Below are 24,843 nucleotides of genomic sequence, written 5' to 3' on the forward strand. Positions count from 1 at the left end.
TCAAAATACCATGTTTCATGGCACTGCTTTGGATCCGAAATCCTTGCTGTGTGAATATGACAGTGCTATGACTCATTCTTACCTTCATTTTGGGTTTTGTCCTAAATTTACTAAGATTTCTCTGAAAAGATAAGTTTTCCTCAGTTCTTAATACTTCCCCTGCTTTTATGACACCGAGGTCAAGAAGAGTTAGCGTAGTATTAACTTTTTACAGTTCTTTCCCAAACAACTCAAGTGAACGTTTCTAGTTCTTCTTTCCTTCCTTCCTTCCTTCTTTCCTTACTTCCTTTTTTTCTTATTTTTTCTCTAAGACTGTGAAACAAAGACTGATGCATCCTGGACTGCCACTCGAATCTGGACAACCTTTGTAGAAGTGTTTGCTTTTAGCGGTGAAGTTACCAGAAGAGCAGGTCACCACAGGCCTGTGGCTTGTTCTACCTCCTGCTGACCTTAGTAAGTGAAGGGTGCTTGGTGTGAGGTTTAGCTTAACAAAGGCTTTCAAAGGAAGTGTGCAGGCCTCATGGTTAGGTGCTCAGCAGGTCGGGACAACACTGTAATTGTCTCTTGTCTCTGCAGACTAGAAAACACAACTGTGGTCAATGGGTTCATTTTGGTTACTGTGACTGACAGGAAACAGACCACTGTACTTAACTAAAGGCCGGGATGGGGGTAAACAAACTCTTTTGGAGTCTCAATGTTTGCTCTTTGGACTTCTATACATTATTAAAAATTGAGGGACCCTGTGGTGAATATCTTGAATATCACCACAGAAACTTCGTTAGGCGACGAATGAAGATAGAAACAGAGACCCACATCGAAGCACTGGACTGAGCTCCCAAGGTCCAGTTGAAGAGCAGGAGAGAGACTATGAGCAAGCAAGTCAGGACCACGAGGGGTTGGTCCACTCACTGAGACAAGTGTGCCTGAGCTAATGGGAGCTCACCAAATCCAGCTGGATTGGGACTGAACAAGCATGGGATCAAACTGGACCCTCTGAATGTGGCTGACAATTGGGGCAGACTGAGAAGCCAATGATAATGGCACTGGGATTTGTCTCTACTGCATGTACTGGCTTTTTAGGATCCTAGTCTGTTTGGATGCACACCTTCCTAAGTCTGGATGGAGGGGGGAGGAGGGCCTAGGACTTCCCACAGGGCAGGATACTCTGCCCTCTCTAAGGATTGAAGGGGGAGGGGAAGAGGGTGAGGGGGGGAGCAGGAGGGAAGTGGGAGGAGGAAAGGAAGTGGAAATTTTTGATTGGTATTATTTATAAAGTAATAAAAAATAAAAAAATTGAGTATCTCCAGGGGGGTTATTTTATAGTTGTAGTGTTGTAGTATTGATACCTTGGGGAAGGAAACGTAAGAAAAAAAAAAGATAAAAATAACCACAAGTTCCATTACATGTCACAAATATTAAGATCGATTCTGCAATAAAATGAAGACTGAAAAAATTTAAGAGTATTTAACCAGTGCTCTGTAAGGGGGACAAGAAACTTAGACACACGCTATTGTCAGAGGAATGAGGTATCTCTTCAAGTTAGCAATGGAGAGTGGCGTCCAAGGACTGTGGCCCATATTTCGAAAACTGCTTACCAAGAATATTTTTGGGTATCCAGGAATATTTCTTTTTTCAGAGACAGGGCGTCTCACGGGTGTGCCTGGAACTCTCTATGTAGACCAGGCTGGCTTAGGACTCCTGAAAACCCGACTGCCTCGGCCTCCAGCACTGTGATAAACCACGCCTCGCTTCCAGGAATGTTTCTTCAATAAGGCAGTTCGCGGTTCTGAGCCGGTCCTGGCTAACCGGCTGCAGGGTGGGGGCAGCGCCTTCCAGAATACTGAGGCCTAAGGGTTCCATTTTCAAGTCACACTCAGGAGGTAAGCAGTAGGCGGGGAAGGAGAGGGGTCAGCTCCGCATCAACGGTCCGGTTTCCTGCTCATCCCGGTTGGCAGCCAGCGTCCGTTGCCGCCTCCATCGCCACAGGGGCCGGCCAGGCGGAGCCTTCCGGGCGGCTGCGCGCAGAGCGTAGCGCGCAGGCGCAGGCGCGGCTCACGCAGCCCCGGCCCCCGGAACGGTAAACAGTAGCGTCACGTGACGCGGCCCCGCTCCTGCTCCCGCGCCGCGGCCGCCTCCGTCGCCGCCGTCGTCGCTGTCGCACGCCGATGGCTGCGGGCTCTCGCGGCGCCGCACAGGCTCCACGAGGCGAGCGACCCCCGGGCTCAGGGAGGCAGCGACTGCAGCTTGGACGGGGAGGGCGGCACGCAGGCCAGCCGTAGTGTCGTCACCGCGGCGGCGCGGGCTCTGGAGCCCCGAGCCGAGGCAGCAACGCCGACGCCCTGCGCGCACCCCCTCCGCGGCCCCCTCCTCCGCGGCCCCGCGGCCTCCATCTTCCTCTGGCTGCCGGTGGCAGCGCTCGTCTGCGGAGCGGGTGAGTGGCGGCGCCGGCCGCGACGGGCACTCGGTGGCCTCCTTTCCCCACGCGGGCGGCCCGTGTCCTTCATCCCTCGCGCAGGGGCTGCCCTCTCCTCCCCCGGCCGTCCGGCCTCTGGGGCCTCCCCGGCTTGCCCCGCCCCGCCCCGGCCTGCCCCACCGTTTGGCCCGCGGGCTCGGAGCAGAGGTGGCGGTGCGGCCTCTGCGCGACCGCCGAGCCTCGGCCTTCGCCGGCGAGCGTACCCGGTCTCCGCCGCCGCCGCGCGGGCAGGCGTCGTGGGCCAGGCCGGGTTCGAAGGCCCCGGGCCTGGCGCTTAGGACTCCGCCGGCTCGCGGAGCCCGGCCGCACCGAGTCCGATCCCTGCTCCCGCATCGGGGGAGCCAGGCGCTGCGGACCTTGGGGGAACGCGCGCTTTTGTGCTGGGGACCCAGACATTGGACTCCTTTTGCCTAGTTTGAAATGGGAATCCTAGAGTCCTGCCTGCCGACAGGACGTGTAATTTAATGAACCACTAGTCGATAAGTACGTGTTAATGGTGCTAAATAACTGATCAGCTGACACGGGGCGGGGGTTGGGGACCCAGGGAGAGGGGAGAGAGTGTTGTAGCACCTTCCAGCCCGAGGCGCTTTCCTTAGATGGCCCTTACCCTCAAACGCCCCTTCTTGTCTTTGGGTAGCAAAATGCCTTTTCCTAGTCGTTGTAGTTCGAATGTGTGTTTATTATTGCTAGGCAGTAATCATTAGCAGAGCGTGATTGTGATTTGAGGGAAGTGGCAACAATGCTTTGATGTCTACCTGATGGTCATTCTTCGTACAGATCTTTTAAACAGGATCGAACAATCGAGACTTTGCCCGCATTATGAATTTTGCTTATTTTACGACGAGATTTTTAAATTGATCATAGCAGATTATATTGCTGCACTTAGTATTTGGGTTCAAACTTTGTCAAGTGTTTTCAGTTTGCAGACCCACATCTCAGTTCCTACGTTTCTTAAAATTCTTAATGAAGTGTTTGGTATTTGGAAGATGTGGATGGTGTGTGTTATAGAAGAGATAGTTGAAAGAAGCAAGTGTTCTGTTGTAGCATCTTTATGTTTTTTGTTTATAGCGCTATTCCAGAGTACAGATGTTGAGAGAAAAATCAGTTCTCCTTAGCATTTGCTGTACTTATATTTCCCCCCGCCCTTTCCCACGGTTCTCTTTGCCGGTCATTTATGTTCACAATGATTCTTCTTATCATCATCATTACCATTATCACTTTTTTTAAACGAATAATCTAGTTTTCAGTGATAGTATCAATGTAAACAGGATGTTGAGGAGTCATCCTAGCTCCGATGAAGCCACACATTCAGATAATTCTTTAGCAGCAGAAAGACTTGTTGCATAGGTGAAATGGGCTATTTTAAAAAGAGTTAAGTCCGGAGATGTTAAGCTTTATTTTATAGTTGTACGAGTGATGTGTCAAGATGATAAATGACTCAGTGGTGGGACCAAAGTTGTCTCCTGTCCCTTTTACACTTCATAGATGTTTCTTGAAGAGCATGAGTGGTGTAATTTCTTACTGTGCTCTTGCATCCGAGTGGAAGAACAGTGGGTTTATCCATTGCACCGAATTAGTTTATATTTATATGTATGTATAGGTTTCTTGAGTACTTAATGCTGAATATTCTCATGCTGTAAGAGAAAAATGATGTATAAATGTAGGTAGGAACTAGGTTAGGTTAAGGTAATAATTTTGGGATAGAGAAATTGAAACTTTTAATCGTTTTTTAAAGCCACATTAAAATTTAACATAGTCTGGGAATCAGCTAAGGAAAGTTTGATAGCCTTTGATCTCTCTTTGGTAAAAGGTGGAAGGCAGCAAGTGACAGTTTAAAATATAATTATCTTAAGAGTTTGAGATTTTGGAGACTTCCTCATACACATAGGCATTCACAGAGAGACACGGACAGGCAGCACTCAGAGACATCATAGGTATTGGATTGGTGTCACAAAGTGGGAAAGCACTACTTTGGAGAGCTCTGCTGTGATTCTTTATGGTCCCTCAGTCTTGGGTGAAAGTGAACTTGCAAATAAATAAATATACAAGGAAAGGGAATGGAGAGACAGAGGGCCAGGTTTTCAGGCAGGAATATAACAGCTCACACTCCGGCAGATGTGCCCACACAGGCTGCGCATGGCTGAGGACTACTGCAAATGTGGTTCAGCACAGACAGAAAGTTCAAAAGACTTGAGGTGTTTGTTAAAATGGGCCTGCTTAGAAAAGCTGCTCTATGAAAATCAGGACTACAGTTTTTATGTTTCAGGTGTCTAAATAGGTAATATTGTCCTGGAACTCATTCTATAGCAAACTGTGCTTGAACATACAGAAAGCTGCCTGCCTCAGAGAATAAAGGTGTGCACCACCACTGCATGGCACATTTTGCTTTCTTAAAAGTACACTTTTGAAGAAAGTCCAGATTAAGTTCCGTTATTTCCCTTAAAGTAATTTTTGTATTTCAATTTTTTCCTAGAGTGTCCCTTTTCTAATGTACATAATCACTTCAGTTTCAAGATGTTGAAACTTCTTAGAGTGCTAAATATGTTCATTCACCTGCTTTTCAAGAAGTTTTTTTTATTGTTAAATGGCTGCTAGCTTTTTTCTTTTTATTTTTTTTAAATTGGAACAAAATGTCTTGGGCTTAGTAACCTGCACATCCTTAGTAACGTGCACATCCTCAGAGAAATCCTGAGAAAACCTTTAAAAATGTAAGAGATATTAATTTTTTTAACTACAAAAATGACTTGTAAGCTATTAAAAACTTAGGGTGCTGTTACAGTTTTGAGAACAAGAAAGAAAAATACTCTTTAATTGTTGCTGTTTGATTACATAGGGGATCCCAGAGCATTAGTTCACTAAAAGTATCTGAAACCAAGGTGCTCTGAGAGAATGGAGTGGTTTTTTTTTTTTTTTTTTGGTTTTTCGAGACAGGGTTTCTCTGTGGCTTTGGAGCCTGTCCTGGAACTAGCTCTGTAGACCAGGCTGGTCTCGAACTCACAGAGATCCGCCTGCCTCTGCCTCCCGAGTGCTGGGATTAAAGGCGTGTGCCACCATCGCCTGGCGAGAATGGAGTTTTGATTGAAAAAAATTTAAAGACATTAGGTCAGAAATCAGTGTATTAAATTGTAGAAGGGAATTCAGGTGTTAGGAATTCCCTGTATGAATTGCCAAGTGTTATTCATTATGTGTTTAATTTTAGACAGTTCTTTGTCAGAGATAATTATTATTTGAAGCAGTCTCACTGCCTAGACTTCTGGGCCCTGAACTCAAATAGCCTATGTTGGGATTAAAGGTGGTTCCACACCTGGCTCAAGACTTAATTTTTTTTGACCATTTACACAGTGGAGAATGGCTCTAAGAAAGTAGTTGAGACTTGAATATTATCCAGAAGTTTTAATCTGTTGGTATAATCTTAAGTATATCAGAGGTTTCGAATGGCATGGTAGGTGATAGAGAAAAGATAGACATAATACTGTAATTCACAGTTTGTGTGAGGTGAACATGTGAAGCAAAACAGTAGGCTGTGAAGTCCATTGCCAAGTCTTTAGTGGTGAGTTTACTTTTCCTCGAAATCACTTGTTCATCTACATCCAGGAGAGCTATTTTATTTTTTGTGTGAATCATATGGCTAAGTACATATTCTCTGCTTTATTTTGAAAGAAAAGTGAGATACTTGTTCAACATTTTTACAAATTTCATTGTTGTGAGTTAAAGTTATAAACTTATATTAGTTATATAATATAAACTTATATTAGTAAGTACAGTGCATAAAATAAAATTGAGAAATGCTGGTTCAGAAATCACACTGCCTGTATTGTGAGACCTTTTGAAAATTAATTATTTAATTTAGTTTTAAATTGTTCTTCTGTAGAGGAGAAACAATAATTGCACCTGCTTTACATGGTCTGATGTTCAGTAAGTGTGAAGTACATGTTGTTTGATTGTTAGTGCCATGCTATGATGATATTTGAGTGGTTAATTCAAAATTCAGCATTTTAATGTTACTTATAATGCAAAATGACCAAATTTTGAAATAATTTTTTTTCTTTTACCACCTTTGGCTAGTTCAATTTTGCATTTGCAGATTCAGCTTCTACATGCTAGTTCTTTTTTGAAGTTCATAGATCTGCCTGAGCCTTTGGTGTCATTGTAGGCAGGGTACCAGTTTTTTCTTTTTATTGGATAAATTCACAAAGACTTTATGACCTTTATCTTCACTTAGGAGATTTTACTGGTAGATTCTAACTCATGGAACTAGAACAGAGTTTGAAATGTATGGACAATCACTTGTAGGATGGTACCTGTTTCATAATTTTCCTTGATTGTCCTAGAAGGATAACCTAGGATTCGTCTATAGTTTTGTGAATTTTTAAAATAAAGTTGTATGGGTGTTATTCTGTCTATATGTATGTCTACACATGTGTGCCTGGTTCCTCAGATCATCTGGAACTTGAGTTATACTTTTAATCAAGGATGTGAGTGCTGGGAATCAAACCTGGGCCCTCTGGAAGAGCAACTGGTGCTCTTAACCACTGGACTATCTTTTTTTTTTTTAAATATTTTTTATTACGTATGCAATATTCTGTCTGTGTGCATGCCTGCAGGCCAGAAGAGGGCACCAGACCCCATTACAGATGGTTGTGAGCCACCATGTGGTTGTTGGGAATTGAACTCAGGATCTTTGGAAGAGCAGGCAGTGCTCTTAACCACTGAGCCGTCTCTCCAGCCCCCTGGACTATCTTTTTAGTCCTTACCTATAATGTTTATATACCAGTCCTTAAGAAATCACCTTGCTGTCATTCAAGTGAGCTTACGCGTTCTGCTTCATATGCTGAACAAGAGGTGTAACTTGTAAGCAGTAGCTTTCTTATAAATTGTTAGTAATAGAGAGTAAGTAGTACCTGCCTAAAAGTACGATTGTCAGAATTAAATGGCATTATAATAATAATGAGCTCTGTACTATAGTGTCCTGATTAGTAAATATTAAATGAATTTAATTTTACAAATTAAATTTTCTCTGGGTTTAGCTTTATGCTCCACTGCTTACTCTATCAGTTTGATCTTTGCTTATTAATTTTTAAAAATTGGGTTTATAATATAGAGTTATTTCATTAAATGAATATGTATAAAGGAGCATTTCTTGGACCATACTGTTGCCTCCTCCCCCCCCATGCAATGTCGATTGTTTGAATGCATTATGATGTGCTTACTAGATACTTGTGTTACCCTTTCCAACTGTTATGACAGTAAAGGCATCTAAGCATAGCCAGATCTTTGGACTGGTATAATTGCCTCCAATTAAGAATAATTTGGGGCCGGGTGGTGGTGGCGGCGCACGCCTTTAATCCAGGCACTCGGGAGGCATAGGCAGGCAGATCTCTCTGTGAGTTCAAGGCCAGCTTGGTTTACAAGAGCTAGTTCCAGGATAGGAACCAAAGCTTTGGAGAAACCCTATCCTGAAAATTCAAAAAAAAAAAAAAAAAAGAATAATTTGGTTCTGATGACCCACACCTAGAACCCCCAGTATTGGGAGGCAGAGGCAGGATGATTAAGTTAGCTCAGCCTGGCTACAGGAGACCTTGTCTCATCCTCCCTCAATGGGTGGGTAAGTGGTGTGATTTCTGTGCAGCTTGACATTAAGTTAGAATACATTACGTTTTTCGTTTTACTGTTAGTAGCAGCAGTACTTTTTTTTTTTTTTACTGTAGCTGACTGTTAGAAATTTGTTTTTGCTAAGTATACCCAATCAAATTTCTTGATTTAAAGCTCAAATTAAGTTTAAATAGTTTAATTTAAAATTTAAACTATTATGTCCATGCTGGAAAGCATCAAGTATGGTCCCTTTCTAGAGCTTTGCTTTTCTTCTAGGGCTTTGCTTTTCTTCTGGGTCTTTGCTTGAATTTCTCTCACACATAGTTGATCACTAGTTCTCATTAGGTTTTCACTAACATGTTATCCTAGTAGTAAGAACTTCACTAGCATATATAAGATATTCCCTTCCATTTACTATTACCTTATTTAAAATTTCATGGCTGTTATTCCCTTGTGTTTTAGTTACTTTTCCATTGCTATGACAAAACACCTGATCAAGACAACTTGTAAAAGAAAGCATGTGATTGGCTTTATGAGCTCATGATGGCAGAAAAAAGGCTTGGCTGCAGGAACAGCTGACATCTGACATCTTGACTCAAAAGCAGTAAGGGGACAGAGAGGAAGAGGGGTAGGCAACTGGGAATGGGTGAGCCTTTGAAACCTCAAAACCCACCCCCAGTGATACCCCTTTCAACAGTGCCACACGTAATCTTTCCCAAACCAATCAGCAACTGAGGACCAAGTATTCGGATGAGCTGGTGGGGGCCCGTCTCATTTAGACATCATGGATATTTTTTGTTTTTTCATGTTATATATGTTACATGCACCTGTTACATATGTCCATGCACATGTGTAGACTACATGAGGCAGCTAAAGCTCATTATATAATCCCCCAGTCTTTTCAGCCTTTTTTTTTTCTTTAATGACGGGAGATCTCTTGTCCCAGATTGTCTCGGAGCTAGATATTTAGCCAAAACTAACCTTGATCCCCTTCTTTAGTGCTTGAATTACAACCCTTTACCCATGTATAGGTCTCTTAGCTGTGATACTGGTGCAATTATTTATTTAGGCTTTGAAAAAGTAATATTTGATGAAAATATATTTTATGTAGGTTTGCTTTAGAGATTTTTGTTTGAGACTTTTTTTTTTTTAATGTATATAGTATTGGGATAGAAATCTACCGCTGACCTGTATCTTTGGGTGACAGTCTCACTGAGTTGCCTGGGTTGGCCTTGAACAGAAATGTGCTCTGAAGCCCAGGCAGCCTTTGAATTTATAATTATCCTGTGCCTGTCTGCCTGCCTACCAGAGTAGGTAAGATTATAGGCCTCTGCCACCAGACCCAGCTAAAAGTGAGAGTTAAAATCTAAGCTTAGAGTCAATTTTTTAAAGTAATCTTATTGCACTTTGTAATTTTCCCCTTTCAGTTTATACCTGAATCAGAATAGCATATTTTGGTTTTATTTACTGTAACCTAAAATTTAACTACAGTTTAATTCTCAAAATTAAGTATTTTAAAATTGCAAAAATTTTTGGATATTTAATTTTACATACACTATTAAATTTAATTATGGGATTAAATTTTACTTACAGCATTAATATTTATATTTTTAATTATGTTCTGAGCCTTTATAAATGGTTTAATAGAACAGAACACTGCTGTTCATAATCAGCACTGTTTTCCTTCTCTTGGTCTACCCTCTGAACCTTTAGAATTCAGGTCACACGTCTACCTACCTCCCAAGTTCTCATTTCTGATCCTATTAGCAGCCTCAGATATTAACAGTGTATTGATATTTTATTGTATTTGTATGTCTGTAATCTGTCTTGGATTATGAATTTCTTAAATTTGAGACCATAGTTGCTTTCCCTTTGTAGTAGATGTTTAGTAAATCTGAATGGATGAATGAATGAGTAAATGGTTTGAACTAATAACCAATTCTGTGACAACTATGTGTATTTTATTGTTTGTAAATAAGTGTGACTATGATCTCAGAAAAATTTCAGATTTTAACATGTATAAATTATAAGATTTACTCGGGAGGCAGAGGCAGGCGGATATCTGGGAGTTCTAGGCCAGCCTGGTCTACAAGAGCTAGTTCCGGGACAGGCTCCAAAGCTACAGAGAAACCCTGTCTCGAAAAACCAAAAAAAAAAAAAAAAATTATAAGATTTATAATGTATTTCATGAGCCATTTTAAATAGACACTAGAGTGTATTTTACTTAAAATACCGAACGCAAGGAAGTACTTAAATAAAACTTTGAGACAGAGATTTGTTTATATCAAGCAGCTATAATTAACAGACTGAAAATACCTTTTTAATTAGACTTGCTTGTCTTTGTCTTCTATATTACTTGGTATCCTCAATGTTCTCTTTCTTTTGAACACTGTCTTATTTTGGAATACTTTATAGAAAATCCGAAAAGCAGGATAAGTGTTCCTACATACCCTGTGTATATCTTCAATCCATTTCCCTTTATTACTGACCTCTGATGTAATGGTAGTGCTTTTGTCAGAGAAAACAGAAGATTATTAACTGAAGTTAATACTATACTCAGATTTTACCAGCTTTCCTGAAATGTACTTTTTTTCTTCTGTTGTCAATCCACATTTTACTTAGATTAATGTGTCTATTTTAAGTCGGTTAGTATTTCTGTAATTAACTAACGATTGTTTTACTACTTAACATGGTTTATTTTTTAAGGTGCATTTTAAATTTTCTGTCAGTGTTTGACTGGTCATGGAGATCCTCATCTTCCTGGAGCTGCAGGACTTGGGTGCTGGGAACCAGTTTTCATCTCTTGTAAGAGCAGCACATGAGCAGCCAAGAGCCATTATCTCTTAAGCTTTAACAGGAGTTATTTTTGATACTAAGTACTTAATATCTGAAATCAATTTCTTAGATTTCTTTATATTTTTGATAAATGATAACTCAAGCAGTATAGCTTGAATGATGGATGATGGTACACTGTTTTTGGTATTTTTTTCTTTATTGAATTGTGTACAAATCTAATAGGACCTACCTTAGAAAAGGCAGCCTTGTTAATTTATATCAATTTCCCATAAAATATGTTCCCAGAGTATTAGTGTTGTGATATGTCCTGTGAAAATTGTTCTTTTTGGACCCATAAATATGGGGATCTTTTTGCTCTTTGTCTTAAAGGAATTTTTATTCTTACTGGCCTGTCAAGGTGTCTCATGCAGTGGTAGCTGCATAGTAGATGTTCGACTACTAAAGAAGAAAATATTGTTAAAGAAATGCAACCTTATTATACCCAGACTTTCTCAGCTTTTGATCATAGAATCTTTTTTCCTTCATAATGCTTTCTAAATCTAGGGAAACACGAAGTCACACCGTTTGGATTAAAGAGCCATATTGGAAAGTTTACCTATTTTAAAGAGTTCAATCAGTATGCTTAATTGCTCCCTTCCCTTCCCCTCCCCTCCCCTTCCCTTCCCCTCCCCTCCCCTCCCCTCCCCCCCTCCTCCCCCTCCCCTCCCCTCCCCTCCTTCTTCTCCCTTCCCCTTCCCCTTCCCCCTTCTTTCTCGTTCTTCCCCCTCCCCCTCTCTTCCCTGGCCTTTCCTCCTTTCTTATTTTTTTCTTTCTTCTTTTCTTTTATCTTTCCTCTTTCCTTTCCTCTTTTTCCCTTTCTTTTCTGTTCCTTTTCCCTTTCCTTCCCCTTCCCTTTCCCCTTCCCTTCTCTATCCCCCTTCCCCCTTCTTTCCCCTCCCCTTCCTTTTCCTCCCCTCTTCCCTCTCCCCCATCCTTTCCTTCTTCCTTCCTTCCTTCCTTCCTTCCTTCCTTTCTTTTCTTCCTCCCCCCTTTCTTTCTTTCTTTTTTTTTTAATTGCTCATTTTTGGCAGGGGAAAATAAGTTGAGACAGGGTCTTATTGACCCAGGCTGACTTCAAGCTCCTCTTTCTGTTAGCCAAGACTGACCTTGAACTCATGGTCATCTTCCATTTGAAGAGTGATGGGATATTTCTGAAACTATTGCAATAATTAAGATTAGTAATTAATAATCCCACCATTCCTTATAGGTTTCCTTTATTCTTCAGAGTCATCTTCCTTGTCTTTATCCCCTGGCAATCACTAATTTGCTGGGAAATAGTTTTTCAATAGCCTTCAGTGAGCCAAGTCTTTCCAGTTCTTAATTAAGCTCACAGTATTAAGGGTTAATAGGTATTATGCATTGACTATGGAACTGGATAACTTTGAGGAAGACCTTTAAATTATTTAAATGTATTTTCCTTGTAAAGCAAGCATATTATCTGATCCTGTTTTTCATCGAGGATTAAGTTATACACATTTGGATAAAATGCTCACCAAAGTATTGCATATAATATCTGGACATTTTAGATCCAGTAGTTATATATGGGAACTCCATACTGCCTCCCTTTTTTACGATAGTATCTTAGCACGTGGCCCAGACTGGTCTCAAGCTCTTGATCCTCGTGAATTCTGGGATTGTATGTGTGCAGCGTCACACCTAGCTTTCCTTCTCATTTTTAAGGAGAAAGAGCTTAAGCCTGGTTAAGAAAGTTTTGGTAGATTTGGAGTTACTGTAAAATTTTGAAAATACAGAGTACAAGATATTCTAGGTGATCAGTGCGTTTTTTTTTTAACTAGTTCACTTTTTACCTAAAACCATTCATAAAAATAATTTAGTCTTTGATAATTACTGCATCTTGAAAGCATGAAATATCTTTTGCTTAATGATAGTGGTGTGTAGGTACAGTTCAAGTAGACTAATTCATCATCTGTGTAAACCACACATAACTCACTAAAATAAATCTACATATGTGATGCAATTGTTTTCTTGTTCTTTACCTTGTTTTCTCTTAAAAGAAGATCCTCAGAGGATGTGTGTATATGTGCACAACTTTGTGTGCATGTGCAGACTTGTCATTTGTTGGGTGTAGTTAATAGTTTCTTTGATTCTACAGGAAAAAAACAAACCTTGTTTCGTTTTGTTGTATGTGAATAATTTAAATGCTTTGTAAATAAAACAAGGCTATCTGTGGTTTCTAGTATTTATGGGACCATAATTTAAATAATTGAATTTTAGCTCTTTTATGTGGACTTACTGTAAAAGCGTTGTTTGATTATTTTTATGAAAATGTTATGGTTAAAAACATGCAGTTTTATGGTTTAAACCATGTAATTCTTTCAGATATGTCAAATTAATGAGCTATATAATTATTTTTCTAATAATGAATTGAGTAAACATTTGGTAGGGTTTCTGGTAAAATAATGTTCTACATGCATGAAGAAAGGTCATTCAATAAAGATTTGTTCCACATTTTCAAATGTTTATTCTAAAAAATAGTGAAGGTTTTTGTTTTTTTTTTTAAAAAAACAGATTCAGAAGTGTGTTCTTAGATTCAAAACTTAAAATAATTTGGTATTAGGTGATTTTCAATTGATAGCTTTATTTCTTATGGTATTTTTTTTGTCTTTCTATAGGGTTGAAAGACACAGAAGTCTTCATGGATATAGTTGATACATTTAATCATTTAATTCCTACTGAACACTTAGATGATGCCCTATTTCTAGGATCCAACCTGGAGAATGAAGTCTGTGAGGATTTTAGTACAAGTCAAAATGTCTTAGAGGACTCGCTGAAGAACATGCTCAGCGATAAGGATCCTATGCTAGGATCTGCAAGTAACCAGTTCTGTTTGCCTGTTTTGGATAGCAATGATCCCAATTTCCAGATGCCTTGTTCAACAGGTAATTCTTACTTTTTTTTTTTAAGTCTGCAATTTAAAATAAAGACTTTTCAGCAGCATCCTTTTTTCCTTTTCTTTTTTAAACATGAGCGTAGTGAATTTAGGGTTCTTTTCTTTACATGTAGAGTCTCTTCCAGGCATCAGAATTAGAGAGTTTCAGCTAGGCTTTATTCCATGCAGTGTATAGAGTTGTTTTCAAGGATATGGATGTAGGTAAAGTGACCGTGTAAATTGTCATATAAGATGGAATGTTTATAAGGATTAAAGGGGTTTCTGTTAAATAATTATGTCCTCATAACTTGTGAAAATTGGAACTCATGCTAGAAATAGTTTGTCTGGCAAATAGGACACACCGTCACCTTTGGCCTGCTAGAGTCAGGAACAAGGACTGACTTGATATAAGTCTTCAGCTTTCATAGTTTTCTTGGCTAGAATTACAGATATATTTTGTACATGTGTTTGAAAACCAGACAGAGAACTCTATGTCTGTGCTGTCCTGTACAGTAACCACTAGCCATACATAATTATTACCCCAAACTAACTTAGTTTTTGTTGAGATGTGCTATAAAATGTACATTAAATTTTAGATATTTGATATGAAAGAAGATTGCAAACTATTCATTAACTTGATTATGCATTTGGTTAAATTATGAAAATTAATTTTGCCTAATTTTTTACAGAGTTATTTTATGAATGTGGGTCTCAAGAAATGCCTCAAGCTGGCCTCTACCTTTTGGGCTCGTGAAATCCTTTTGCCTGAGTGGAGGATTTCTGTACCTGGCTTACTTTCTTTGCTGGCATTTATTTATTTGTCCATCTATCTATTTAATTTGCTGAGATTGAACTCGGGACCTTGCACATGCCAGACAAATAACCTGCCACTAGTCAGATGTAAGCCTAGCCTGTTTTTATAAACAAATGACTATTTGGACCTTTGAATTCACTCATGTGACTTGAACTGTTGGAAAGCTCTTCTTTAGTATTTGTAGTTGAAGTAGCTGAAAGAGTAGTAAGGAGAGCAACTTTCTGTTAGGCTAAAGTATTCTTGATGAGAAGTGGCTCACATAATGGTACATGCTTATAATCGCAGCACTTAGGAAGGTGACGGAGGAGGATTTTTTTAAGTTTATGGCCAACCTGGGCAACATACCAAGACCCTGCCTCAAAGTCAAGGAAAAAGGCTAGGGAACACCTGAGTGTTTCCCAGAGTATTTCCCAGACTTATGTGATGCTGATTTGTTTGCTAGTGACTTTAGATCTCTTTTCTCCTTTCAGTACATTTATTATTTATTTTTAATATTTTTTGTCCAATATTTTAAATTTATGTAGTAACTGAAGGTTTGGAATGTCTGGATTGCTGTTGACTCATACCATGCTGCCTGAAGACCTCAACACTGATTACTAGGACTCTGATTTCAGTCACTCCTTATTACTGAAGTGTTTGAATTGCTGTTAATGGTGTATCTCTGAAATGATTCCTTTTGTGTGGTGTTATCATTTAAGTCACTTCGTTATTTGTATTAACAAATGTTTCAAAACTTTAAAATTGTTTTCTGTATGTGTTGTGCAAGGTTTTTTTTTTAACATTTATGCCTGTGTTTGTGTGTAGTTGAATATATCTTTTGTTAAGTGGTAGCCTTTGCTTGTCCTCACACTACTGGCTGGTTTAGTGCACATCCAGGAGAAACATTTCATACCTGTACACTTGTTGGAAGTAATAATAATAAATCAGTCACTACTGATAATGCTTTGGAGATCTGGAATTAGCATGGTTAGCATCTTGCTTGACAGTTTTTACTTGTAAGATTCTGGTTCATTAGTAATCCTAATAGTTTTACTGGCTATTTAAAAAACCTTTATAAAAGATAATTTTTGCTGATAAAAAAGTTTTTAACTGATGTACAAAGACTTCCGTTTTGGTTAACATTTCTAGTTAAATATTTAAAATTCCTTTGTTGAAATACTTATTTTTGAGTTATTTATTAATATTTATAATGATTCTGTTTTGAGTAGAAATGTTCTCATTAATTTGATGGCTGTAATTATCTTAGGTCTTTAGTAAATTATTTTTTTGTATCCATATTTGTATGGTATATGCACTTTTTAAGACATGCAAGATAATCTTTGGGACACTTACAGTAATGTTAAAGCTCCTGTTAATGATTGTTTAAATTTCATTATTTGCCAGTCAGTCAGGGGATTTGATTCACGCTTCTTTTTTCTTTTGAAATAGTTGGATTGGTCAAAAGCTCACTTATTTTCTAATGACTACAAAATGGAAGACATTTTTTAATTTTTAATTATGGAATAATACTATATTTAAGAGAGCTTCAAAGAAGAAATTTTATTGTAACTTAATGAAAATACTTTGTGGAGTGTAATTTCTCCAGCTATTCATAAGTTACTTTTTTTGTTGTTGTTGTTGTAAACATGATGTGGTTTCTAGCCAGACATTTGTACTCTATAGGTTTTTACTGATGGTTTTGACTGGAGGTAAACAGAGAAATGTTCCTGTCTGTATTTCTCAGGAAGGCTGTATACTGTGGTTATTTTATAACTTTGGATATTTTTTTATAGTTCTGTAAACTTAGCTCTACTCTACAGAACTCTGGGGTGTTTCTGTAGCTGTTTGCAGATTTCTTTTTTTAGTGACACAGTTGGGTGCTTTGTATTATATTTTCATTGTTTATAGAAACCTCACGCCTGTAATCTCAGTATTTGAGAGGTTGAGGCAGGAGGATTGTCAAGAGTTCCAGTTCAGTTAAGGAAACCATATGACCCGGTCTCCTCAGAACCTTTGCTCACGCTGCTTCCTTCTGAGCAGAGTAGAGCTTTGATTCATAGCGACTGTGAGCTTTCTTTTTTTTTTTTTTTAAATATTTATTTATTTATTATGTATACAGTATTCTTTCTGCGTGTATGCCTGAAGGCCAGAAGAGGGCACCAGACCTCATTTCAGATGGTTGTGAGCCACCATGTGGTTGCTGGGAATTGAACTCAGGACCTTTGGAAGAGCAGGCAATGCTCTTAACCGCTGAGCCATCTCTCCAGCCCCCGACTGTGAGCTTTCTTAGCAGTAGTATACTTCAGTACCGTTTTTGCCTATTTCTTTTTTAAAAAATTATTAATAATTATGTATCTTCATAGGTTAGTGTGATAATTCAATACTTGTACACAGTGCATGATGGTCCCTTTAAAGACTGACTTGTGTTGACAAGTTTCACATCACTTTATTCCATGTAACCATATTCCTTCTTTGTATTCAGCATCATTTTTGTTTACTTTTTACATCTTTTCTGTTTTTTCTCTTTTAGAAATTTGTTTTAGAGTTTTCCTTTTTTGATTTGCCCAGTCATATTTTCCTTGTCTGAAATTTTTTTTTGTTTGTTTGTTTTTTGTTTTTTCGAGACGGTTTCTCTGTGGTTTTGGAGCCTGTCCTGGAACTAGCTCTTGTAGACCAGGCTGGTCTCGAACTCACAGAGATCTGCCTGCCTCTGCCTCCTGAGTGCTGGGATTAAAGGCGTGCGCCACCACTGCCCAGCCCTTGTCTGAAAATTTAATTGTGGAAGTTGTTAAGAACTCTTAATGTATTCTGTATATACCATTTTACAATGACATTCTATTGTCATAGGGACAGAGTAGTTCTTATCGGAATTTATTTTTCTTTTCCAGTAGTAGTGTGAATATTCTCCAAATGTTGGATTATTTTGTTTTAGATCTTATGATAGTAAGTAGGAAATTTAATGATGTTTTACTGTGAAATAATTGATTATTAGCCAGGTAGTCCGCAGTTATTTGGGGAAATGCTAAATAGCAGATTGAGAAATATTTGCTACTAAGTAGTTTCTGTCTTTTTCTCCTTCAGTTTTAGGTTAGGGGAAGATTTTTTACTTCCTTACAAGTCAGTGCTTGGGTATAGATAGGCCTTGTTAGGTAATGAAGGGGAGGGGGAAATCTGTTTTATTCAAAGTTTAAACGTTAATATTCTCTTAAAATAATATCGAACACTTAGTATTGTTTAACTGAATATCTAGGTATCATATCCTAGATGTAAAATTCATCATCAAGACTCCAAACTTGGCAAACATGTAACTTATTTTGAATTGCTACTTTGTATTTGTTTTGTCATGAAAGTCATTTCAGTCATAAAAGTTTTGGGGCAGTGTTTGCAGAAGGAGCTTACAGGCAGAGGTAGTTTATGAAAAAAGCTCCTAGTTCTTTTTTCACAGAGGATGTTTATGAAGGAATTTGGTAAATGATTAATGCTTTTTTTTAAAGATTTATTTATTATGTATACAGTATTCTCGATATTCTGTATGCATGTATGTCTGCTGGCCAGAAGAGGGCACCAGACCCCATTACAGATGGTTGTGAGCCATCATGTGGTTGCTGGGAATTGAACTCAGAACCTTTGGAAGAGCAGGCAGTGCTCTTAACCTATGAGTTATCTCTCCAGCCCCAAGGTTAATGCTTTCTTGTTAATGCACACAGATACTGTGTAGAGGTGATTAGCTGACTTTATTACATCTTCAGTACACCTGAAGAGCTGTAGCTATACACATAGTAACTGTCAGTTACATTGCTGTGGCTAAGTATTAGGACCAAGAAAAATTTAAGGAAGAAAAGACTGATTTATTTTGGTTTAGAGATCTAGATTGTCAGTGTCTGTGATGGTAGGGAAGGTGTGGCAATCAGTTGAGGGCCAAAGTAGGAAGGTGGCTTATTATATGCCAGCTCTACACAGGAAGCAGAGAAGGAGAACAGGAAGCAGAGCTGAGATTTTAAACCTTCATAGCTCACCCCAGTGATGTACTTTCTCCAGCAAGGCTACAGTTTTAAAAGTTCTGCAGTCTCCCGGACTCAAAAAGTGCTACCAACTGCTGACTAAGTGTTTAAACACATGCTTCTCTAGGGGCTATTTCTTGGAAACCACAACAGTTATCAACAGATTTTCTAGATGGTTAATTTCCCAAGTTCATTAATAAAAAACCCACAGTATCAAGATTGGAATATATCTTAAGTTTTCTGCTGCTTATGTAGTTGAATACTCTTTCAATCAGGGCTCTAAAGCTTTTCCTCGAGTTTCATTTAGTTTTATTTTCATTTAGGATGATGTTTTAAAATCTGTTTTTAGAAGAATATAGAGGCTATATTTGTTTTTAAGATTATGGCTTTAAGGGAGATTTATTAGGGTCTGTATGGAGATAGAGACAGAGACCCACATTGGAGCACTGGACTAAGCTCCCAAGGTCCAGATGAAGAACAGAGGGAGGGAGAACATGAGCAAGGAAGTCAGGATCGCAAGGGGTGCGTCCACCCACTGTGACAGTGTGCCTGTTCTAATGGGAGCTCACCAAGGCCAGCTGGACTGGGACTGAATGAGCATGTGATCAGACCGGACTCTCTGAATGTGGCTGACAATGAGGGCAGACTGAGAAGCCAATGACAATGGCACTGGGTTTTGATTCTACTGCATGTACTGACTTTGTGGGTGCCTAGTCTGTTGGGATACACACCTTCCTGGACCTGGATGGAGAGGGGAGGGCCTTAGACTTCCCACAGGGCAGGGCACCCTGACTTTTCTTAGGACTGGAGAGGGAGGGGGAGGGAAATGGGAGAAGGGGAAGAGGTGGAAAATTTTAATAAATTAATTAATTAAAAAAAGACTGGGATTTAGAAAGGGAGATGGAGAGGAGTGACATGAAACAACTGGTTTCAGTTGATTGTGCAAATCAATGCTCTTAAATATGTGCAGTTAATAAGTACAGTGGGTAGAGGTATGCGACAAGCTGCCTTAAATGGTTTTTGTCAGGCAAACAAACTATCATTTCAGGTAGAATTCCGTTAGCTATAAGAAGAATAAAACCTTACCCTTTTGTGTGTGTGTGTGTGTGGTATAACAGATTTTATATTATATATGCACACATAACTTAAAGCTATATATATATATACACATACATATGTATATATACGCACACATTATTTGTATGTATATAGTTTCTCTATGTAACAGTCCTAGCTATCCTGGAACTAGGTCTTCTAGACCAGGCTGGCCTCAAACTCATGGAGAGCTGCCTGTCTCTGCCTCCCAAGTGCTGGGATTAAAGACACGTGCTACCCCTGTCTGTCTAGTTTTAAAATCTTTTTAAGAATAGTATTTTGCTGTGCAGAGTTTGCCTAGCCTTGTCCTTACTGCCCCTTCTACTGTCACAGTCCTACCTTAGCCTGCTAAGCACAGTGTTTTTGTTTAAAATGAAATATTTTGAGCTGTATTCATTGCTGAATGTGTGTTTTGTGCTAACCGTGTACTAGGCTACAAATATACAAAGGCGAATAAAACAAAATTTGCCTCAGTTATCATGGAGCTTAGCATTCAATATAGAAATAACAGTTCTTGATGAATTCTCTTAGTATATTTTGTAAGACTAGTTATGTATTTAGCATTCATTTGTTGGAAGAGATAGTGTAGCAGTGGCCTTGAGTGTTCCTGAGCTGTGTTATTATGCCAGAAAATCTTGGATTATTTCTCAGAATTGTGATTTCAGCAAACAACCTTGAATGATGAAATAAAAGTACGTTATCACATCTTTTATCCCAAAGAACAGACTTGTTCAGTGTTCACTACAAAAGCCATAACTGCTCTACATATATCATTCCAGTTTCTTACTGTAGTTCACTGAGCATGCAGGCATCTCGCCAGGCATACTTGTGTGTCACTCCTGTGAAACTGGAAGAGGTCAGAAGCACTGATGACTTTCTTTTGTCCTGATAGTCTTGTGTATCTTGTCAGCAACCATGAATCCATCAAATCCTAGCCCCTTTATACTTCTTAACATTTCTGTTACTCATATATGTAGTAAAGAAGTAGGCACTTAGTAATCTTTTTTTTTTTAAAGTTTCGTCCCTTTTAACTTTTTTTTTTTTTTTTTAAAGATTCATTTAGTAATCTTGACTTGGAAAAATAAAGCAGAGAAAGAAGAGGGTGGGGGACCAGGAGGCCAGGCAGGGAGCAGGTGTGCTGCATCTGGCCTTCTGCAGCTTCTAACCAAAGCACAGAAACCTTCACTGTAAAGGAGCAGAGCCTGGTGCCTCAGGGAAAATTATCTCAGAAACTAAACTAGAATTTCTGTCCATAGTTTTATTTTAATGTTTAATAAGTGGCAGTCTTTAACAATATACTTTCAGGGAACATAGGCTTTATTATATTTTGAACACAGACTTTTAAAAACATATTTTCCAATATATCTCCTTATAGGCCTAATCTCAAGATGCATCTTAAAGTTATTTTTCAAATAACTTTTCTTGGGTATAAGTTATATGATACTGTTTGAGTGTTGCCAAGACAAGTTTTTCTTGTTTTCTTTTGTCAGTTAAGTACATGGGGATGAGATTGTGAAAATTTAAGGGGGTTGTTAGGGACGTTTGTTTACAGGTTTGCTCTGCTCTCTTTGTAGAAGATAGGGCCAAGAAGCCATCTGGGATTCTTTGTAATGTGCCCTGTGTGTGGGGTGGGGGGAGGGGTTCCATGGGGGAGGACTCTTTTTTTTTTTCATTTATTTATTATGTATACAATATTCTGTCTGTATGCCTGAAGGCCAGAAGAGGGCGCCAGACCTCTTTTACAGATGGTTGTGAGCCACCATGTGGTTGCTGGGAATTGAACTCAGGACCTTTGGAAGAGCAGGCAATGCTCTTAACCACTGAGCCATCTCTCCAGCCCAAGGGAGGACTCTTATTAGACATGCAATTTTGTCATAACTTTTGTTTTACAACTCAAGTTTAAAGTGGTAACTTAGAGAGTGAATTCCTGTGTTTGATCATCTTTCGTTGAATGATTATCTGTGATTATTTTTCCAGTTAAGATAACATTGCAGAGTCCTGCTATCATTATCTCCACGGCACTACCTGCTGGGTTTTGGCGTTCTTTTATGCCTTGATTTTTCTCCCTGGATTCCCCTCTATTTCATCTTCATTTGTTTAGTTGGAGAATCTTCTTAGACGATTTCTCAGCTGAAGTTTCTGGTGTGAATACTGTGCTTTACTGTCCATTTCTCTCAAATATTACCGTTTCCTAGTTCTGATGTTTTGCTACAGACTTGTAATCTGCCTGCAGAAGTCATAGCTGTAAGTGCATCATGCTAGTTATTAAATGTGGCTTAGAGGAAAACTGTTGTGAAATCCTTTACATAGACATTTGTTAAAGTCTGAGGCTATCGAAGGTGATGAGATTGCTGAGTGTTGATTGATGTAGGCCCCCTTTTCCTGGTAAAGCTAATTTTCTGTAACTCCTCTTGAAATCAGGATGAGACATTTTTCTTCATGTGGTTGCACAACTACATTAGATACCAACTCCATTAGTAAAATGCGAAAAGTGCCCCTTGTGTTGAATGGACAGCAGCTGATACTAGTTTAAAGGAGACTATTAACACATTCTGAAATTGTTTTATGTAAAATGACTATATTTCGATAGCCTTACTCTTTTTAGTAGGAAAAATGCTTGCTGGTCCCACAGCCCTCCTGCATCTGCCTTCCAGATACTAGGTCACAGGTGTGCACCACAGCACCTGGCTTTCGTCTCATTCTTTTTTCTGCTATGTTTCTTGTGTGCATGTGCACACATGTGTGCACTACTATTCATATGCTTGTGTATCTTCATGTTGGTGCAGCTGCCTGCAGAAGTCATAGTTGTTAGATCCTTCTGGGGCTTGAGTTACCAGTGTTTGTGAGACACTTGATAGGGTTTGAACTTGGGAGAGCAGTGCTGACGTTAACCCTTCAACTAGCTCTCTAACTCCCCAAATTTTATTTTTATAGCCCATACTCTCAATTTAAGTAAGTTTATTATATTTGCATATACTACTTTGAGAGAATGTTCTAATTTAATTGTTTGGTGATTTTATATAATTTTATATTTATACATTTTAATGTGGAATTTACAAGATTTTGGGGGGGGGGTCAGTGAGATGGCTCATGGGTAAAGGTAAACTGGTCAAGCCTAATGACCTGAGTTTAATCCACATAACAAACGCATGTGGTAGGAGAGAAAAAACTTGCACAAGTTTTTCTTTGATCTTTACTTGCCTCTCCCCCCATGAGATAAAAATAATAAAGATAAAAAAGGTTTATCTGAATTTGGTGCTTGTTATATTAGCGCACTTGTGCTGAGGCAGGAGGATTGTTGCAAATTAGATGTCACCCTGGGCTTCAGAGTAAAAAGAAAACAAGCCAGGCAGTGGTGGCACACGTCTTTAATCCCAGCACTTGGGAGGCAGAGGCAGCAAGATCTCTGAGTTTGAGGCTAGCCTGGTTTATAAGACTTAGTTCCAATACAGGCTCCAAAACTACAGAGAAACCCTGTTTTGAAACCTCCCCCACCAAAAAAAAAAATAAATAAAAATAAAAAACGAAGAAGAAGAAGAAGAAGAAGAAGAAGAAGAAGAAGAAGAAGAACTCACCTCCTCCAAATAAAACTACTCCCCCAGAAAGAACAGTAAGAGAATTTGGAACACGTGTTCATGTATATGGGTGACAGGTATTCTTAGGCAGAACGGTGGGCAGTCTATGATTTTCTTATTTTATTTTTATCATTGTGGCTGTGAGTGTTTGTATGATGTGAATGTGTGTACCATGGTGCACAGGTCGTTGTTGAAGATTTGTGAGTCAGTTCTCTGGTTTGGCCTTTATGTGATTTCTGAGCATTGAACTCCAGTTGTCAGGCTTGACAGTGTGAAATGTTTTTATCTGCTGAGCTGTTTCTCCTGCCCTTGGGTTGTTTTTTTTTTTTTTTTTTTTTTTATGTGAAGGATTCATGAGATGTTTTTCTGAACTTGAATTTATCTTGTTCTAAAAACACCATAATTAACTTCTTTATGTTAGGAAGGACAGTGAATAATAAAAACCTTTAAATGCTTTCCCGTGTTACCTTTTAAGGACACTGAACAGGAAAGAGTTCTGACTAAAGATTGAGGTGGGGACTGGCATCTCAGCGGCCTGGAGGGAGATTCTTGGTTCAGGGCCTTGTCTTGGCTCATTTTCTTTCTTCTTGATGTGTACCTACTTGGTTTTTGTAATGTCTTGGTAGGGGCAGGTCCTATTTTTAAAGAAGGAAAGTCTCACTGATGACCTGATTTCCATCCACTTGACAAGCTTAGACATTCTCTGCCTTCCTGCTAACTCCAGAAACACTGTTTTCCAGCCTTTGCTCTTTCCTAGGTTCTGACTCAGAACCTAGGTTATGTGGTCTCAGAATATTTGACTGCAGTTTTAGATAGGGCTAGGTTCACCCTAGTGTGAAAACAACTGCATTTGACATTGTGAATCTTGTAGGACACAGCCTAGATAGTAGTACTCAGCATCTGTAGTAAGGTGGATTGGGTAGTGCAGTCTCTATGAGTGACATGTACCCAGATACAGAAAAGATCAGCTGAGTGATCCTGAGCAGTCACTAGTAGCTTCAAGCTTGCCTGCCATTCACTAGTGCTCTATGTACTGATACCTCTTCCCACTTCTGTGTCACCCAAGGTATTTAGAATGCTTGGCTTATTTTCTGAGCTGACCCTGCTTTACTTATCTAAGACTTTATACCTTTTCTGTTTATTTTTCACTTCCTTAATGGATTGTAAGCATCCAGCATCATTTTTTTTATCATAAGGGGAGAAAGCAGGTTATTGTAGTGTTGAACCCTGAAGAAGATGGGTGTCCACATTACTGCTTGCTTATTTGAGGCTTCATTCTTGTGTGGGTGTGGGTGAGGGTGTGGTGATGGGTGGGCACAGAGGTCCATGTCAAGGGACTTACTTGGTTACTCTCACTTCATTTTTTTTGGCTCAGGGTTTCATGTAAACCAGGACAGCCTTGAATTCATTAGGTAGTCTCATGATCTTGAATTCCTGATTCTTCTGCTTCTACCTCCCAGGTTGTTGAGAGTATAGGGATTCACTATCATACCCCTTTTGCTACACATTACTAAAATGTTACTTTTTTGGAAGGGACAGACTAAGGGTGTTTATTTTTTTGGTATCACTTACCACTTAGACTTTTTCAT

At 39.1% G+C, this 24,843-nt stretch overlaps 1 protein-coding gene across 3 annotated transcripts in view; it reads left to right on the plus strand.

Annotated features, from left to right (window-relative positions):
* The first annotated feature begins 2,213 nt into the window (after nucleotides 1–2,213).
* Nucleotides 2,214–24,843, plus strand: part of Phf3 (PHD finger protein 3) — a 72,909-nt gene continuing 50,279 nt past the window's right edge. Inside the window, exons 1-2 of one of the 3 annotated variants that reach the window (XM_041655322.1) lie at nucleotides 2,214–2,431; nucleotides 13,534–13,800. In XM_041655322.1, coding sequence (XP_041511256.1) covers nucleotides 13,557–13,800 — 244 coding nt within the window. In that variant the 5' untranslated portion in view covers nucleotides 2,214–2,431; nucleotides 13,534–13,556. Of the gene's footprint in view, nucleotides 2,432–13,533; nucleotides 13,801–24,843 lie in introns of those variants that run through there. The other 2 variants (XM_041655323.1, XM_041655329.1) reach the window with 2 other exon arrangements.

This window comes from Microtus oregoni, unplaced genomic scaffold (assembly GCF_018167655.1).
Source record: "Microtus oregoni isolate MIOR12 unplaced genomic scaffold, Mior012 000007F_ref0000211, whole genome shotgun sequence".
NCBI classification, from domain to species: domain Eukaryota; kingdom Metazoa; phylum Chordata; class Mammalia; order Rodentia; family Cricetidae; genus Microtus; species Microtus oregoni.